The following is an 18,063-nucleotide window of genomic DNA, read 5'->3' as shown; positions in this document are numbered from 1 at the left end:
ACTGCTTTTCATAAATCATGGGCCTTCATTTCCAGGAGGGTGCACTGAAGTTGGAGGTCTCCACAATTTTGTAATCGGTTCAGTAAATCAGTAAAGGTGCAGTTCAGCTCTGTAAGAAGAGGTCTCTGGTGCCATTTGAGATGCTCCATAGTTTCCTGGCTGGGCTGCAACTGCCGGTCAAAGAAGGCTGCAAATCTCTCCCAAGTCATTTCTGCTGGCTCAGTGTGGATATCTTGGTATCTCACATGTCTGTAAAGACCAATGTGTTGACAGCTGAATCGAGTGTAAAAGTCTGATTGGGATGCTGAATCGATTGAACGGAAAGATTTTGGCATAAAAAATGGTTAATAAGCAGCCTCAAAATCCTGTGAAAAAAAGCATTCACATTAAACTTTTGGAGACTGATAGGCTCCAGCACAATTCTTTAAATATACTGATATATGTGCTTTTGTGATTCTTTGAGCAAGCACATAGTAAGCAGCACCTTGTCAATTAAAACCATGTGACCACAACTGAGTCTCATATATCAGTGGAAAGTCATCAGTGTCCTGATCTATCTCATTGAATTGTGGGTATGTAGATGAAGAGCCCAAGAGAAATTCGTGGTGTCCCTCAGTAGTGGAGAAAGAGGCAGGCATGTGAAAAGGGTCGGTCAGATCATAGGTTGGATGACTTGCTCTCTGGAAATACTTATTTCTCTTTATTAAATACCGAGGGGAGCCCAGGCCCACTGTGGGCTGCTGCCTTAGTTTCTTCCTGTGTCGTGAGAAAACTCCCTTCCAGCCATCTCCTGTCACACAGCAAGGCTTACTGTTCATGGCAGTTCAGGACTGGAGTTACCAGTTACTCCAGTTACTTAATGGAGTTAAGCTCCATTTGGTTGGAGTAACCAAACACGTGTAGGATGACCATACTTTGTCATGCAAAGATAGTAAAGACCCTGCAGGGGAGTCCTGAGAAAGAGTATGGAGCCCAGATAAGTCATGTCACCAACTCCCAATCCCGTCTTCGCCACGGTCAGTCTGAGAGTGAGATGATGCAAATGTTATGGTGGCACAGGACCCAGGACATGGTGACCCCTGCCCACCACCTTTCCTTTTTCACCATGTGGACTGAGTGTGTCCCTGACGGGAGGGAGGTCACCAGGAGCTGGCTGGTGAATCATTACATTGAGTTATCTACAGCGGTGAGTGATGAGTTGAGTACCTCTCCTGGGTCAGCTCCAAGGATCTCTTTGCTCCCTGGAGCTTCTCTCATGAGTTAGCGCTACTCAAAGGGAAGGAAGATTTCAATTGCATTCCTAATCAGACAGAGTGAATTTGTGCCAAGAATGCTTAGCACTAGTGGGAAAATTGAGGATTCCAGATACATGCATCTTAGGTATTTTGGGTTCAAAATGTTCAGATTTATGTTTTCTGATGTTGGAATCTAATCGTTCCTCCTTTCTCTGGAAAAGCAAAGAGAGAAAGAGTACTGGAATCATTCTTGGTCTTCATAGCTCAGCATTGTCAAGGCAAATAAAATCTTCGCTGTCACCCATAGCATTTCCTGCACAGATATTGCAGGTTTTGTTGTTATTTGAAACTATGAAGCCTGCATTCGATGTCTGTAAAATATCTGTAGGTACTGGAAACATTTATTTTAAGAAGAGGTGCAGAATGTCAGTGATAAGTAATTTTGTCTATTTTATTTAGGTGTTCGTGAGTTCATACAATATTGAAATAATGGTGGTACGATGTGACCAAAAACCCCGACATTATTTTAACTATTTGTTTTCACACTTTGTATAGCACAGCACAAATTCTGATGTCAAAGTTAATGGAAATACTGAAGTCCAATCTATAGTTTATGCCAATTAAAAAGTATCAGTCAGGCATATGGCCTTGTAAACACTTTTAGCGTCTTCACACTCTCAGAAGCTTTGCGAAAAACCGTATGCAATATAGAAGTTGGAAGATAAGGATCAATTTCTATATTTGGACTGAAAAGAAGTAGATTATGTAGGATGAAAAATTATAAAATTAGAATTCTTTGTAAAATGTGTACATCGGAGTACTGTGCTTCTGTTTAATGAAATAGTTTAAAACTGGCACTTCTAACCACCGCAACACCTCAATGCAAAACTAAATATATATGATGTAATGAAAGTGCATCATGCCATACAAAGATAATTTCTATTCTTAGCAAATATCAGCAAGAATACAGATTTTCTCAAAGAAATCTACTTCGTTAATAACTGCGGTTCACAGACACAAAACGTCTGTATTTAAGTTCCCTCATTTTTATGAAAACGGTAATAAAATTGCATCTGTATGTTTGCCTGTGTATATTTCTTTTCTCACGATCAGTGAATGTTTGCAGTTGGTAATAAATATTCAAGCACCTTGCAAATGTCCTACCAATTCCCTTTGCTGATCTGTGTGTGCCTGTGGGACTAGAATAGGAATGCATAATTTAAATATAAATTGCCTGATTTGCATATACAATTAGTCTAGCTGCAGCTTTGATCGTAAGCAAAAATTATTGTCCTGTATTGCCACTTAGATAGAATTTTAATTCACCTTGAATATTCAAAGTAAATTAAGCCTTGGCTGTATGGTTGAAGGGTATGATTTTTTCCTCTCCTGAGGCTTTCCCCTAAACAACATTTATGGTAGGGTAATATAAGGGCATATTTTCAGCCTCATAAAAATAAAGGCATAAGTTTTATCTCTAAATTCCCCTCCCTCGAAAAGTTGAATTGAAACATCTCTCACAGACATACACACACAGAGAGTAATAGAACTCTTCTTTCATTTTAATTAATTCCGTTTTACTCAGTACACGGCTTAAAGTTAAGTCTTTGTTGTAATTTGCTTAATAACTGAAAATGGAGACTTTGTGTCATTATTTTTCTAAAATAAATATGCGGAGCTATGAGACATGAAAACTCAAGAGAGTTACTGCCTGGTATCTGTAAGAGTGAGGTCCATGTGCACGTGTGTGCACACAAACACACGGGCTAAATAGGACCAAAACTCAAGCCCATAACACAGTTGTAATACTTAGATTTTAATCTACAGTAAAACATTTTTATTAGAAATCTATGTTTTTAATTAAACAGAACATTTAATTAAGGTGGTTTTTAAGTGGATGAAACAATTAAGTGCAAACACTTGAATGAAACATGTCATAATTAGTTTTAATAGAGTGTTAATTGGTACTAGGTTTGCCAAGTTAATAATTACTGCTTATTAAATTTTCAATTAATCATTGTCATTTTGCTTTGAATAAAGATGAAAATTAGATAAACTAATTCAGGGGGAGGATGGTTTCCTTGTTAATTAGAGCAGTTAATTAAAAAAAAAAAAAAAGAAATTACTTGTTTTAGTTGTCAATTAAAAGACTGTTCATTAGTAAAATCTTTTCACTCTTCCTACATCAAACCCCAAATAACTAATTTGTGACAATCCGTGTTTTCCGGAGTAAAAGATATGACGCTAGTGCATACCAAAGAAGGGGCTGGCACTGACTTAGTTCCTTAGCAAGAAGCACGAAGGGGTAAATTTAACGAAGCGGTGTGCTCAGTGTTAATTGTGCACCCAAGCCCTGCTGGCTGTGGGGAGCTCAGGAGCTCGGCGCAGCCGGGAAGTCCAGTCTTCACAGTGTAAACATGGGTTTGAAGGGAGAGATCAAGAGGTCAAATGAACGTTCATAAACAAATTTTAATTTTGGCTCGTAAAATTATGTGTCTGGGAAAAGATATTAGAGCAGTGACTTAAAATTTTTAAATAAACTCTTCGTTTGTTTTTTTTTTTTTTTTTAACATCATGTATTTATTCGTTAACGTATGGGGAAAAAATTGTTAATGACTGTAAATCCTCTCTTAATTTCCAGAGCCTAAAGGTACATTTTTTAAAAAGTCTGTAATACCGTGTTTTAAATAATAATTTTTGCCAGAAATATTCATCAGTCTGGTGTGCTGCAAACCCAGTTATCCAAGTAAAATGTTGGAAACAATTTCAAAAAATAACGCCTCAGATATCTGAAAAGTCTGTACTTAAAGAATCATAGGATGGTTAGAGTTGGAAGGGACCTTAAAAGATCATCGAGTTCCAACCCCCCTGCCCTGGGCAGGGACACCTCCCACCAGACCAGGTTGCTCCAAGCCCCATCCAGCCTGGCCTTGAACACTTCCAGAAGTAGTGACTGTGAATCAAAATAGCAAGAATCACAAGCCTTAGAGACTTGTGAGATCTTTTGGTGATGGGCAAGTAAAGAAGTACCTGCACCTCAATGCAAGAGAGATCTGGAGGTGCTGGAGCGAGTGCAGAGGAGGGCAACGAAGCTGGTGAGGGGGCTGGAAAACAAATCGTATGAGGAGCGGCTGAGGGAGTTGGGGCTGTTTAGTATGAGGAAGAGGAGGCTGAGGGGAGACCTCATCACTCTCTACAACTTTGTGAAAGGACACTGTAGAGAGGTTGGTGCTGGTCTCTTCTCACAGGTAATTAGTGACAGAACGAGAGGGAATGGCTTCAAGCTCCAACAGGGGAGGGTTAGATTGAACATTAGGAAAGAATTTTTCACCAAAGGAGGGATAGGGCATTGGAACAGGCTGCCCAGGGAGGGGGTGGAGTCACCATCCCTGGATGTGTTTAAGGGCCGTTTAGATGCAGTGCTAAGGGACATGGTGTAGGGGAGGACTTTGGAGAGTAGGGGAGATGGTTGGACTCGATAATCCCAAGGGTCTCTTCCAACCTAGACGATTCTATGATAAGTACCTGGGTCACCTTGAAGAGTCTTGAAGAACCAGGTTCCTCTGTGTCCTTCTTCTCAAAATGAAGACTCTCGATCTAATAGAGTCTCTGCTGCCTTTTGCACATCAGTCCTTCACAGCCCGGTGCCAAACGTCCTATGCTGACGAGGATTTCTTCCCTCCTTTGTAGAGGAAGCTGTCAATGAAGTAAAGCGCCAGGCGATGGCCGAGTTGCAGAAGGCAGTGTCGGAGGCCGAGCGGAAAGCTCACGACATGATCACTTCGGAGAGAGCCAAGATGGAGCGCACGGTCGCGGAAGCCAAGCGCCAGGCTGCAGAGGACGCACTAGCTGTTATCAATCAGCAGGAGGATTCGAGCGAGGTAAGGTCCTTGCTGGGCAGGCATCACCCGTGGCAGCACACCATGGGTGGTTGTCGCGGACGGAGTGATTAACTTCACTAGTTAGAGTGAAGCAGAGAAATATTTATTAAGGTGAAACAGTGATTTAACAAAACCAGTAGTGTGATAAAACCAGTGGTAAATGCGATAGTGTTTTACAAGATTCGATGTCAGGGTACACTCTGTTATTTACTGCACAGAGGACAGGGTCAGACAAAACTGTCAGGGAGACCCTCCCGTTGAGTCACGAGGTTCAGAAAGGACCCCCTGGCTTTCTGAACTCCTTCTCAGAGAGGAGTCTGGGTGCGGCTGGATCCAATCCTAGTCCCAGACTTGGTCAACGGTTTATGTCTAAAGGATTATATATGCACAATTAATCCTTTACATTACTTAGATAAAATTTCAAAGTTTAGCATGCTATTAGTCACTTACCGAGAATCTGTTGCGGCAAGGATTCCCTCAACCTTGAGGAGTAGAACCGAGAATTTGTTGCGGCAAGAAATCTCTCAACCTCGAGGAGTAGAACCTTCAGTGAGCATCCTCACCAAAGGGGAGATCCTGGCGTGCAGCCCGCTGCCATACAGGAGAGCTCAAAGGGGCTCTTGGGCTGTCCACTATTTATGCAGTAAGATAATTGACCTATAGTCATATTTTCATGGCAACAAAATTTCTAGGTCCCCACTCCAGACAGTATTTTGACTATGCTGCCAGCCATCCCCCAGAGACTGGGTGCAAGTTCTCACAGCTGCTGTTGTGATGGCCGTGGTGGCCAAGGCCGGGCAGGAGCTGAGAGGGAGCGGGGGGGCAAACCAGGGAGAGCACACCGCCACAGTGGTGCATCTGGGCGGGCTTTAGTCGTAGCTGGCGCGGGCCATCCGTGTGACATGGGACTTCAGTGCCCACTATTAGCTGCACAGTAGCTTCGGACACGTATTTCAGGCTGAGCTCCCAAATTTTCTTGGCTGTGTTGTAATTTGAGCCCAAAATAGCTAGTGACCTCGAGCTGCAATCTCCCCTTTTTGCTGCCGTTCAGGGTTACGTGTAGCGCACACGCTTCTCTTCCAGTGTAGCTTCTCTGTAGCTTTATGTTTAGTTTGGAGAAGAGGAGGCTGAGGGGAGACCTCATTGCCCTCTACAACTCCCTGAAAGGAGGTTGTAGAGAGGCAGGTGTTGGCCTCTTCTCCCAAAGGACGAATGACAAGACCAGAGGAAATGGTCTAAAGTTGGGGCAGGGGAGATTTAGATTAGATATTAGAAAGAACTACTTTACTGAGAGAGTGGTCAGGCACTGGAACAGCCTGCCCAGGGAGGTGGTGGAGTCACCATCCCTGGAGGTATTTAAGAAATGTATAGACATGGCTCTTCAGGGCATGCTCTAGTGCCCAAGGTTATTGGTTTATGGTGAGGTGTTGAGTGTGGGGTTTAGTTGGTGGGTGCGGTGTTTTTGGTGGGCGTTTGGTGTGGTGTGTTTTGTATTTGTTTGGTGTGGTGTTGTTTTTTTGTTTTTTGTTTTTTTTTTGTGGTTGGACTCGATGATCTCAGAGGTCCCTTCCAACCACTAAGATTCTGTGATTCTGTGATTTTACAGCTCTTGGAACTACCATATTGAATAGATAACAGGACTGCTTGGTGGAAAATATTTCCCGCCGCAGTCTAATTTAAACAAAGAAATGATTCATTTAAGAGCTTGGAGAGCGAGGTGGCTAAAAGCTTGTCTGGGGAAAGTGTTGGCTGTAGCAGCGATTAGCAAAAGATGATGGTTCCTGTAGGACAGACTGTGAATGCAGATTTACAAGTGTTTCTGTATTTTGAATGTGTTGCTCTGGCTGCGGGGAGCATCTGAGAGTCGGGGAGGGGGCAAAAACGGCATTTGAATGGGAGAAAAATAGAGTAGAAGAGCAACACAAAGAGTAGAACAAGAGTGGAAGCTGGGAGTGAAGGAGCAGCGTGTGTTTGCAGCAGTCTAGCTCGCTGTTAAATTTTACGCCCGTTGCTGAAAAACAATGTCCTGCGTTAAAACTGACCTTAAAAACAGACATGACAAAGAAACGACGTCAGTTGAAAGTTATTTTGTGTGCAGTGTTCATCGCTCAAGGCCAGTGAAATGGAAGAATGTTACTGTCACAAAGTATTTATTGTTGTTGTAGTAAGGTCTCGGCAGTAATAGAACTACTTTTTAATATAAATTCTCAATTAAGGGAGTTGGAAAAAAAGAGTAGGTGGCAGTACCTGTTGTGTGGGGACATTTATTGGTGTATGCTGGTGTCAGAAGCACTTTTCATGGGCTGGATGGGCAGCGTTGTAGAAGAGTCACTGAAGCTGGAAAGAGGCAGATAAGCGAGCTGCAGCGTGCTGAGAAAACCGGCTGAAATCACGAGGAGATAAGTCAGTGGCACGCTGCAGTATGCATCCCTAATTTGAGGGAGCGTAAGATTTTAATTCATACCAGGCTTCTCTGGAGATGAAAGACCATTGTGGGATCACTGAATGCCCAGAGTTTCTCCTTAATGTGTAGCAGATGAATAACAAGGAGACAAAAGGAATTGATTTTCAGCATCTGAAAGTTTCTCAGGAAGAAAGGGACTAGGGGAAGTGTACGTACCCTTTAAGTACTAACTGTTCCATTGTAGATTAAATGAGACATAAATTCAATTTATTGGCGTTTTGTATCTGAGATACTCAAGGACATTTTTCCTGCACTCTGTTCATAGAAAGGGCATCTGTCTGACTTCACGTCATTAAAGAGCTGTCATTTTGTGTGTGTGTATATATTGTTGTTGTTAAAACAAAAATTCCAAAGGTAAATGCCTTTGGAGGAAACTCCAAATTAAATCTGTTTAGTGAACTGATATGGTGTAGGCAGGACAGAGGAAGTACTTACACGCCAACACATACAGCCCATTCTTCCACAAGCAAATGTGCATCCAAAGGAATGTGTGTGCTGTAATTAACTCCTGAGCAGTCATAGTTCTGCAAAAAGCTGTATAACAAACCTCTTTACTTCTCCAGCAGAGTTACTTATAAGGTTGGTCACTTCTTGGAAACAGGACTTAAAAAAAAAAAAAAAAAAAAAGACAATTAGATTCTAATGAATATGCCTCATAGGGGAGGGTTACAGATGTTCTCAGGGCTGTGCATCCTCAGGGAGGATACAAGCTTCCTGGACCTAGAAATGAAGTTGAATGTCCTCGTCCTTCAGCTTTTCACCCTTGTGGTCATGAGTGGCACATCAGAGTGGCTGTTTTGAGGTGAAGAATGCAGGTTTTGGTAAACCTGCAGAGAGAACTAAAGTTTGCTCAGTTTGTGTTACAGATGCTTGGTTAATTCTGAGGGGAGATGACAGTGATAATTGTTTGAGAGTTATATGTGTCTGTTAGGTTTTTATAGTTAGTTTGTCTTGAGCTTTTAGTTATGTCAAACTCAAAACACTTAGGGCAATGCTTCTCAAGATTAGCTGTTCACTCAAGCCGTCTTTTTTTTCTTTTGATAACTCCTGTAAGAATGGACCAGACTTTTCCCTCATCTTTGGGGACAGGAGACCGGTTTCCCAGTGCTTGAAAAGTGTTTCTTTGGAGATAAGACCTTGTGTTTATTGGGTTTGAGGAATAAAACTTCACATTTACTTCGGTGTTCATTATTTCTCAATCTCTCTGTGACTGTCCCTCCTCATTTGTCTAGGTTGTAAGTCTCCATAAACATCTCAATGTTTACATCTTTCAGCAGTACGCTTCCAGCAACACTGGAGTAATATTTCCAAGGCTAAAATATTTCCAGTTCCAAACATGAGGGTGCTGAAGTAGCAGCTTCTGCAGTCTTCCAGGTTTAGAGGAAGGCTGAGCATCACTCCTCATTTCTTATCCTCGGCAGGACATCACGCCAAGGCCTGCAAGAGAGCTCAGTATAGGCTGCTGTATAATCTCCATGCAGTTCCTGACAGAGAATATTTCTCCCACGGGTGTCATTTGTTCTTTTGGCTGTGGAAACTATGAATGGAGATGGGAATTTGGCACCAGATTTTCTAATGTAGCAGATATAATTTTCGCGTGATACGGCCACTCCCTGTCTATTGGCAAGGTTTCTCCCCTACAGCTCCTCATTTGTTCTTCAGTAAAATGCAACCTGGACCTAGCTGGGGCTTCTTGAAGCTGCTCTGGTGTGAGATCTTTGTAGCGTGATTTCTATTGCAGTCTTCTCCAGAGCTCAAAATAGCAACTAGTGCTAAGACTTAAGATTTTTCTAATTATTATAATTTTAAGATAATATGTAGTCTCCCCATCCGAGGCCTTTCAGGGGTTTCATAAAGAGAAGTAGATTGGTTTTTTTGATATTTTTTGGAGGTGGTGGTGGGGTTTTGTGTTGGTTTTTTTTTTTTTCTCCTTTGTTTTTATTTGGGTTTTTTTGTGGTTTGTTTTTAACCCAGAAAAAGTAGCATCCCCGATTGCAAGATTGTCTGCAAGAAGATGTGAAATGCAAGAAATGTCCAGTGAAGCTGGACATTTTGAACTTCTGGAACAAAAGGAGGCTTAGAACAGTGAGAGAACTAATATGGGAGGTGTGACATTTGGAAGCATCTTGAGTTTTAAGACATGGTCGGCAATATTTCAAGAATTGCCACGTTCCATAGTATAGTTCTAATTTCTGTCTCTGACCTGTCTCTTTCTGTCTCTTATTGAACTATTCTATGATTCTAGGATTCTATGATTCTATTGTTCTTTGCTTATGTTTGAATTTGCAGTGCCACTGCTTCAGTGTCTGTACAGTTTCTTTCTAAAGATTTCCATAGTTTCCCGGCAGAAGCCCTTGCCACTGACCAGGACATATTCATTATTTTCTGCTATTATAATGAGAGAACTTGGTTGAAGATCAGCCAACAGAGCACACTGCTGTTGGAGAGCAGGAAGACAGGAGAAGCCCTACCTGTCAGCGTGGCTGTTCCTGAGCCATGAATAATTTCTTTAGCGGTTCCTTACAGTTGCTTGACAAAAGATGACCCATTCATCAGTAGTTGACTTGGCCAAGTAGAGAAACATGTGTGAGCAGCCTACTCTTTAATGACTGCTGTGCTTGCTTTGGCTGCAATGTACTGTTGTGCAAATCAATTTTAATAGTAAGGGTGAACAGCTTTGCAAAGAGACTGGCTGCCCAGATTGTAGCGGGGAGGGGGGAAGGAGAAATCGTCAAAACATCTGTCTTTCTGCTCTTGTATAAAATGCCACTGAAAAATCTGACACTCAGTGTTCTTCCTCACTTTTGAGTAGGGTGGGGGGGCTGGGGATGGGGAAGGAACACAAATGTTTCGGTTCTCTCTACTTAAAGCAGATGTTGACATCTGCTCAGATAAAACAAGTATGTAACTGGTCCAACACTGCTTTTAAGAGATGTGTAATGTTAGGGCTTGTTTATATTGCAGCCGTTTATGTTGTATGTGAATATCACACTTACCTGACATTTCGAAGACAGCTGGGTTCAATCTCTGCTGACCAATCCATTGAGACCAGGACTGTGCCAGCAAACCTGACTCCGAGCATCAGCTGCTGTGATTCAGGCAAGCCTAGGTTTTTTTAGGCTGGTATTAAATTTAATACATATGTCAGCTAATGTTTAATGTTTTTGGCTGGGCATCTCTCAGAAAGAAGTAGCACATCATCCCCTGCGGTGGTGGGTGGTACGGAGGCGCCAGAGCCATGTGTTCTGCACAGGATCAGTCCAGATGTGATGTGAGGGTTGGCACTGCCCCAGACTCCGGAGCTGAGCCTGGCTAAGCCAGCTTGCACGTCTCTTCCCTACACTTCCCCACACTTCCCCACACTCCTGTTTTCAGGATCAAGCTTCTCTCATGCTGACTCGTCCCAACATAAACGTACTTCACACAATAAACAGTGGCTTGGGCGAGCCTGGGGTTGCTCAGCAATAGGTGTAACTTTACTAGAAGCACCTAAAGGTTTGAATATCTTTGTGTGAAGCGCTGCCTATTGAAGCCGTGTGGGAATTTCCGAAGCACCGATGTGTTTCTCTTTCTAACGGGTCTTGGGTGGAATTTTCATAAACAACTTTGCTGGTTTTTCGCACTGGTGTTCAGTGGCTCATACAGTCCTCATTTACGCCACTGCGGTTTCAGTGATTTCTAGATGTTCTTTTTCTTGTGGTTAGCAGTGATAGAGCTCTGAATGCCATGGGAATTGCAGAACCGGGAAAAATCTGGGTTCTTCGTACCCAGCCATGCTTCCTTTCCTGGTAAACTGGGGAAATCCAGAATTTGTCAAAGATGACAGAGCAGTGTTTAACACTGCATTAAGGCATTTCAGACTTCATCATCTCTTTGACATGTCACAGTCCATTTGGGTTTTGTTTTTTTTCCTTCTTTAAGCCAGCTCTACACTGAGTCTCAGCTGGCGGTGTCAGAGGAAAGCAAATATTCAATTGTGGTTAAATATTTCAAAGATGAAAGTGACGGTATGGGCAAGACTATTGGCAAGTATGTGTCCTAGTATTGGAGACCACAGAAATGGAGACCATTTGTTTTTAAGAATTTTCATGATGGCAAACAGAAGTTTCTGAGTTCTGTTGTTTGAAGATGGAAGCTTAAGTGCATGAGAATTAAGAGTCTGACCTACGATAAGACGCTGACCTAAAACTGATGTTCCTTGTCAGTTGAAAGAGGAGGATGAAATATGATCGGTGGCATAGATTCGGAGCGAGATTCCCATCTGGTGTAATTTAGCCCAATTTCGTTGAATTAATCCATTTTCAAGGTAGTGAAGTTAAATTGAATTATGTAGTCTGAGAATCTGGCCTTTTGCATAACCTCACTGTTTCACAGGAAAATCAATGCAGAGTTAAACTGTAAAGTCCTCCTCGTAGTTTTAGCTACATCTGGAACTCTGTAAAGCACGAGCTGGAAGTGCAGTGTAGTAGGTCACTGCAGAGAAGCGTACACTACGACAGAGAAGATAGTCCAGGAGATGCTTTGAGAGATGTATTACTCCCTTTCCCAGCGAATGATCCACTCTAGCTGTAGCATTCCTGTAGGACACCTGCTTTACCTGGGCTTTAGCGATGGAGATTCTCCAGTGCTTCCAGTGCAATTTGTGCCTGTCCTTAAAGAGATTCCTCATGACATCTCTTTCCAGTTTTTCTTACAGAATCGCAGAATCTGCAGATGTTTGATCCCATTACTGCTCCTGTTCATCCGTGTAGATAGACGTGGTCATTGCCTGTTTCACTGCAGCAGCTTCCAAGATGTTTGGCTGCTACTGTCCCCTCCCAGGCGACCCTCTCTCCTTAGGTTTTACAGTCTCACTTCACTCTGTCTCTTTTCACAGCTTGTGTTTGTCTGACCTTGGATTATTCTGGCCACCATTCTTTGTGTTCTTTCCAAGTCATATTTGTCTTATTTCATTTGCTGTATTTGAAGTGCATCCTCCCAACCTGGACTGTGCTCCAGGCTGAGCCTTGCCAGTGCTAGGAGGTGGAGAGTCTTTACTCGGGTATCAAGAAGTCCATGGTCCTGCTCATGTGTCCTCATGTGATGATTGCCTCCTTGTGTGGCACCAATATGACATTTTGGTCCCCTGTTACACCTGAGATGCTGCCTACGTAGTTCAACCAGGGTGCTCTGTTTTGCTGATACCTGCCAGAGCTTCCCAGGAGGGAAGATACCTTGACCTTGCTCCATCCAATAGTGAACTCAGGGTCTGTCCGTGATACCTGAATCAACTGGGAATCCCTGAGCCTACACGAAGCACAGCCCAGGCCATTAGCTGGCACCATGAGCCTGGGTTTTCTTCAGCAGAATTTGGGCTCTGGAGCTATCAGCCAGCAACGTGAAGAGAAATCATCTGTTGCCAAAGCTTGCGGTGCCAGGGCCTGATCTTTGCTGCTCTTTTTCACTGCCCCCACCCGGGAAGGAGCAATGGATGGCCACAGCGGCCAGGACTGTGTAGGACAGGGAGTTCTGCATCTCAGGTCCAGCTGCTATCACAGTGCAAACTCCCCACGCCACGTGTGCTTCCTGATGCGAATTCGTACTGGAGTAATTTTTAAATGCAGTTAAGTTGTTGCATAAATGTGAGCTGTAAAATTTATTTTGGAATTCCTGTATTTTATGCGCTTTTATTCCCACAATTACACTAAAGCTGTAATGACCTGTTAAATTAGAAATATGTCCGATGGACAAAATCACATCCCAGACAATGTAGGACACATTAAGTAATCATGTAAGGAGCAAGCTCAGAGCTTTGTCACTTCATTAAAATGTGTCACTTATGTGTCACTTTTCATGTTCTGTACAGGGTGATAGTTAATTGATGACTATTTTAATAAGAAAGTTGAGCCAATACTGTTAAAATGAAACGACTGCTTTCTGACATGAATACAGATCTTGTGATAAGAGAGTGAAATATTGTCTAGCGGCTCTGGTCACACCTGGATAAAGTTCTGGCTGTGCAGATAGGCTTTCCCCAAAAAAGGGAGCAAAGTGAAGATTCCCTGAAAGCTGGCCTATATTAACTAAATAGATATTGAATAGAAAATGTTTGCCATCCTCATAATAATTCCAGCACAATTAAAGCATACACTTCAGTGTTGCAATCACATCTGCACAAGGGAAGGATTCTTGCACCTGGGCAGGTGCTGGTTGATTTCAGTGTTATTCCATGCGGGGGAAAGTGTCTTTTCAGAAAAGTCTGCATGGGGAGGATTTGTACACGTGTATTTGTTTTCAGATGAGGGGATAAAGGGAAATAATGGGCCAAACCCATGGCTGGCAATTTGGTTGGACACGAATAGCTGGGAGATCAGGTGTACCACAATTTGTTGTCTTTCTGGTCAGCAGGAGGCGGCACTGCATCTCTTTGAAATGCAAATACAAACTTTCCAGGTCATTTTGGTGTGTGTGTGTAAATATATCTGTGGGTACACGAGTTCGTGTACAGTGTTCCAAATTACTTACAGTTGTTTTTCATCGTGGGGACAAAAGGTCTTTTAAAGAAAAGGTGTTCAAGAACAGTACAGCTGTCCCTTTCCAAAGGTGCTTTTACCTCTCCAGCACTGGACAGGGTTTGAGCAAAATGAATCTGAAACAATGAATACTGAATCAAAACCAGGTGATGCCAGACAAGGAGTCTGAATTCCCGACATTTAACTACCAGAAACATCTGTTTCTGTGTGTTGGTAATTCCACCTTTTTTAAAAAGTGTTTTTAAAGATGGGAACAATTTTATGAATTAAAAAAAAAAAAAAAAAGTCCCCAACACATGTATCTGTAATTACCTGGTTTAGTCTGTGTGTTTAATCAGTACGAATTGAGAATGCCATATACGTTTGATATCAATCTCAAAGAGCAATTGAGCACTGGACAGTTACTCTTCCCCCATCTGCCAGTATGTGCCTATGCCAAAAAATAAACCCAACCACAACCAACCGAAAAAAACCTACCCAAAACCAGCAAAAAGGGGGAGGATGGAACTAACACACAGATATTTTCTTTAGAAGCCACTTGACTCCGATTAAATGTCTAATTTCCTTAAAATACTGTTTTGGATGTAGGTCTTTGTTTGATTCTGAAATGGGGATTTTTGTTTTATTTTTTTAAATGTAGTTGAGGAATATCGCTTAGAGGTTGGCCGTGCTCCAGCATCCAGCTGGCATAGCTATAGAGTGTGTGAAAGTGAATAGCATACATATTCTGCGGTGGCTTCCCCATCCTGCCAAAGATTTAGGCTCCAGCTTAACTGTGTTCACTGCCAGAAGTGCCACTGAGTCAAATGGCATTACTCAGATGATTAAAATCGAGGCTTTCCCGGGTTAACAATTCCTACCTCTATGTTAGGTCTTTTCCTCTCTTTCTCGTCTTCCAGTAGTCCCTCTCCGCTTTTAAAGAAGCACCTTTTTTTTTTGGGGGGGGGGGTGGGGGTTTTGTTTTTTGTGGTAATAATCGTTCAACACTCTAGGAAAAAGAACTTGAAATGCTGTCGTCCCTAGATATTGAAACAGGACGTTCTGGTGCCATAAAGTTGTCCCCTTTCTTGCTCAGTACCTGCATCCAAAACAAAATCTTCAGCAAATTCAGTTTGTGAAGCATTTCAGTTTTGAAATAACCCGGTTCTAATTCTTATGGTCAGGTCAACTGGTCATGTTTTGTGCTTATATGCAGTGCTCTTTGCATTCTGGGTATGAGGAATTACTCTGTTCTTCTACAAGTTGCTTTATATCAGCCTGAAAGCAGTTTAAATAAACATTTCATTGAATAAAACACATGTATTAAAGAAAAACCAAACTAAAAACCTCATATATTAGTATGTGAGGACATTAGAGCTGTTTTGTTATTTGTGGTAATAATCGGGCAGAGGAGCCAGCTGAAGTTTCACAGAATCACAGAATCTTCTAGGTTGGAAGGGACCTTAAAGATCATCTTGTCCAACCATCAACCTAACTGACAAAAATAGACACCCACACAACAAACAAGGAGCATCATCACTAAACCATACCTCCCAGCACTACATCAACCTGTCTTTTGAACACCTCCAGGGATGGGGCCTCCACCACCTCCCTGGGCAGCCCATTCCAATGGCTGAGAACCCTTTCAGTGAAAAAATTGTTCCTAATATCCAGCCTGAACCTCCCCTGGCGTAACTTGAGGCCATTTCCTCTTGTCCTGTCGCCTGTGACTTGGGAGAAGAGACCGACCCCCACCTCTCTACACCCTCCTTTCAGGTAGTTGTAGAGAGCAATAAGGTTTCACTGAAACTTTCTATAAATCATCGTGCTCCTGGGGACCGGACAGGAGGGTGTACTTGGAGTCTGCATCCTTGGTGCTAGCAGGCAGCTGCTTTTGGTCTTGCCTGGTTTCCGAGGACCACAGTCCTCCTGGTGACCGCAGCTGTGGTGGAGACATGTTCTGCCACACAAGGTAGCACCTGCTGATACTGATACCTCCACCATCCTCAGGCAGAGGGTTGACGAGCTGTTCCCTGCCAGCTGTTTTTAATAGACAATTTAGGGCCCTAGCTAATTTCTCCCATCTCTCCCCCTCCTCTTTTGCTTCTAGAGTTGCTGGAACTGTGGCCGGAAAGCTAGTGAAACCTGCAGCGGTTGCAACACAGCACGATACTGTGGCTCATTTTGCCAGCATAAGGACTGGGAGAAGCACCATCACATCTGTGGACAGACCCTCCAAGCCCAGCAGCAAGGAGAGACACCAGCAGTGAGCTCCTCTGTGACGCCCAGCAGCGGGGCCGGGAGCCCCATCGACACCCCACCAGCAGCCACTCCTAGGTCCACCACCCCGGGAACCCCGTCCACCATAGAGGCCACTCCTCGTTAAAACTGAAAAACTCGGAACTCTGAAAAAAACAAAAACCACAACACAACATGAAACCAATTCCTCATCCTCAGATGCGCAAAGATTTTAACTGAACTGTCGTGTTTCAATACTTCAATAAGAAAGAACTTACTGTATCTTGAGGTGGTAGAAAATACAGAAGGCCAGTAACGGGTCATAATGACTTATTGTGGATAACAAAGATATCTTTTCTTTAGAAAACTGAAAAGAGAGCAGAGAATATACACAAAATGATAGATTTGACCTCCTCCCTGTTATTTTCCAGTAGCTGGGATTTTAAACTAGATGACCTCATTAACAGATGCTTTACCAAACAGCAAACCAAGAGATTGCTAATTGCTGTTGAAAGCAAAATGCTAATATTAAAGTCACAATGTTCTTTATAACAATAATGGAAATTAAAAAAAAAAAAAAAAGAGAGAGAGAGAAAAAAAAATAACCCTCAAGGGCATGAGCATTGGATACAGCAGTAGACATTTTAACAAGAAGATGAATGGCGTCCGTGGGTTACTGACTGAACTTTGAAGACCCGCATCAAAACGCGCAGATGTGCAGCAGATTGGAAGGAGACACAGATGTTCTTTTTTTTTTTTTTTCCTGTTTCTGAAAGAAATAAAATAATATCCAGGTCAACAGAATGAAAAATGAAAGATGATTTGCAGTGGGATGTAGGACTACAGCAGCAAAGAAAAAAAAAATGCCATAATACAAAAGGCTTTTTTTTTTTTTTTTTTTTCCTTTTAAATACAGAAATAAGGGACACAGCCTGCAGTTAATTAGCATCCTGGCGGCTTTGACATCAGCCAGCTGCTCCAACTAAACCTTTCAACATTTCTTCACTTTTTTTGCAAGGTTCCACAGAGTATGACAATCGGGTCTATTCCAGCTCATTCATTTTTGTATTGAAAATTAATAATAATAGTTAATAATACGGTGGCTCCAGCTCCAGCCCCTTTCCAAATTCTTTCCACCCCATCCTGTTTGGATTTTTAATAAAAAAAAAAAAAAAGAAAAAAAAAAAGAAAAAAAAAAGAAAGAAAAAACCCCCTAGTAGTTCTCTTGGTGTTAAAACACTTCTGTCCTGTGAGGTTTCCCAATGGTGTTTTTCTTGTAAATGTGTTGGACAAATGTGAAGATGCATCGTAGTTTAACCATGCTCACATTTAGTCTTCTTTATTCCTAGTTGGTGAGAAACCTGTATCTTTCTATGCTGCTTTTATATCTGTATGTATTAGTGATATTTCTCTAGTAGCTTAAAAAAAAAACAAAAAAACAAAAAAAAAAAACAAAACAAAAAAACCTTTTTTTTGTTTGTCCTGAAGAAAAACAAACGCTATCTATTGGAGCTGCTATTTCACTCTGTTATAGAATTTTTTTTCTGAAAACTAGCATGCTTCACGGAATGCTAACATATTGGTGTTTTTGTAAGAGGGATGTACATAAATGTATTTTGCACTGTCACAATGACTCCCTAGGCATGCTTTTTTTTGGGCAAACTCTTTTTAAATATGCTAGAGCCATTTCACCAAGTTTATCTGTAGCATAGAGTAGTGGTGGATTTTTTTTTTCCAAAAATTCACTAATAGGG

At 42.1% G+C, this 18,063-nt stretch overlaps 1 protein-coding gene across 3 annotated transcripts in view; it reads left to right on the top strand.

Annotated features, from left to right (window-relative positions):
- The window catches only part of RUNX1T1 (runt-related transcription factor 1; translocated to, 1 (cyclin D-related)), a 101,105-nt gene that overhangs the window by 80,750 nt on the left and 2,292 nt on the right, over positions 1 to 18,063 (top strand). For all 3 annotated transcript variants that reach the window (XM_014965384.1, XM_014965385.1, XM_014965386.1), the window contains exons 10-11: positions 4,926 to 5,116; positions 16,182 to 18,063. The exon at positions 16,182 to 18,063 is cut by the window's right edge and continues 2,292 nt beyond it. In XM_014965384.1, the coding sequence (XP_014820870.1) occupies positions 4,926 to 5,116; positions 16,182 to 16,457 (467 nt within the window). In that variant the 3' untranslated portion in view covers positions 16,458 to 18,063. The remainder of the gene's footprint in view (positions 1 to 4,925; positions 5,117 to 16,181) is intronic.

The sequence above is a fragment of the Calidris pugnax genome, unplaced genomic scaffold, assembly GCF_001431845.1.
Source record: "Calidris pugnax isolate Ruff unplaced genomic scaffold, ASM143184v1 scaffold41, whole genome shotgun sequence".
Classification (NCBI taxonomy): domain Eukaryota; kingdom Metazoa; phylum Chordata; class Aves; order Charadriiformes; family Scolopacidae; genus Calidris; species Calidris pugnax.
Note: the sequence above shows the minus strand (reverse complement) of the source record. Positions and strands in the feature narration are given on the sequence as shown.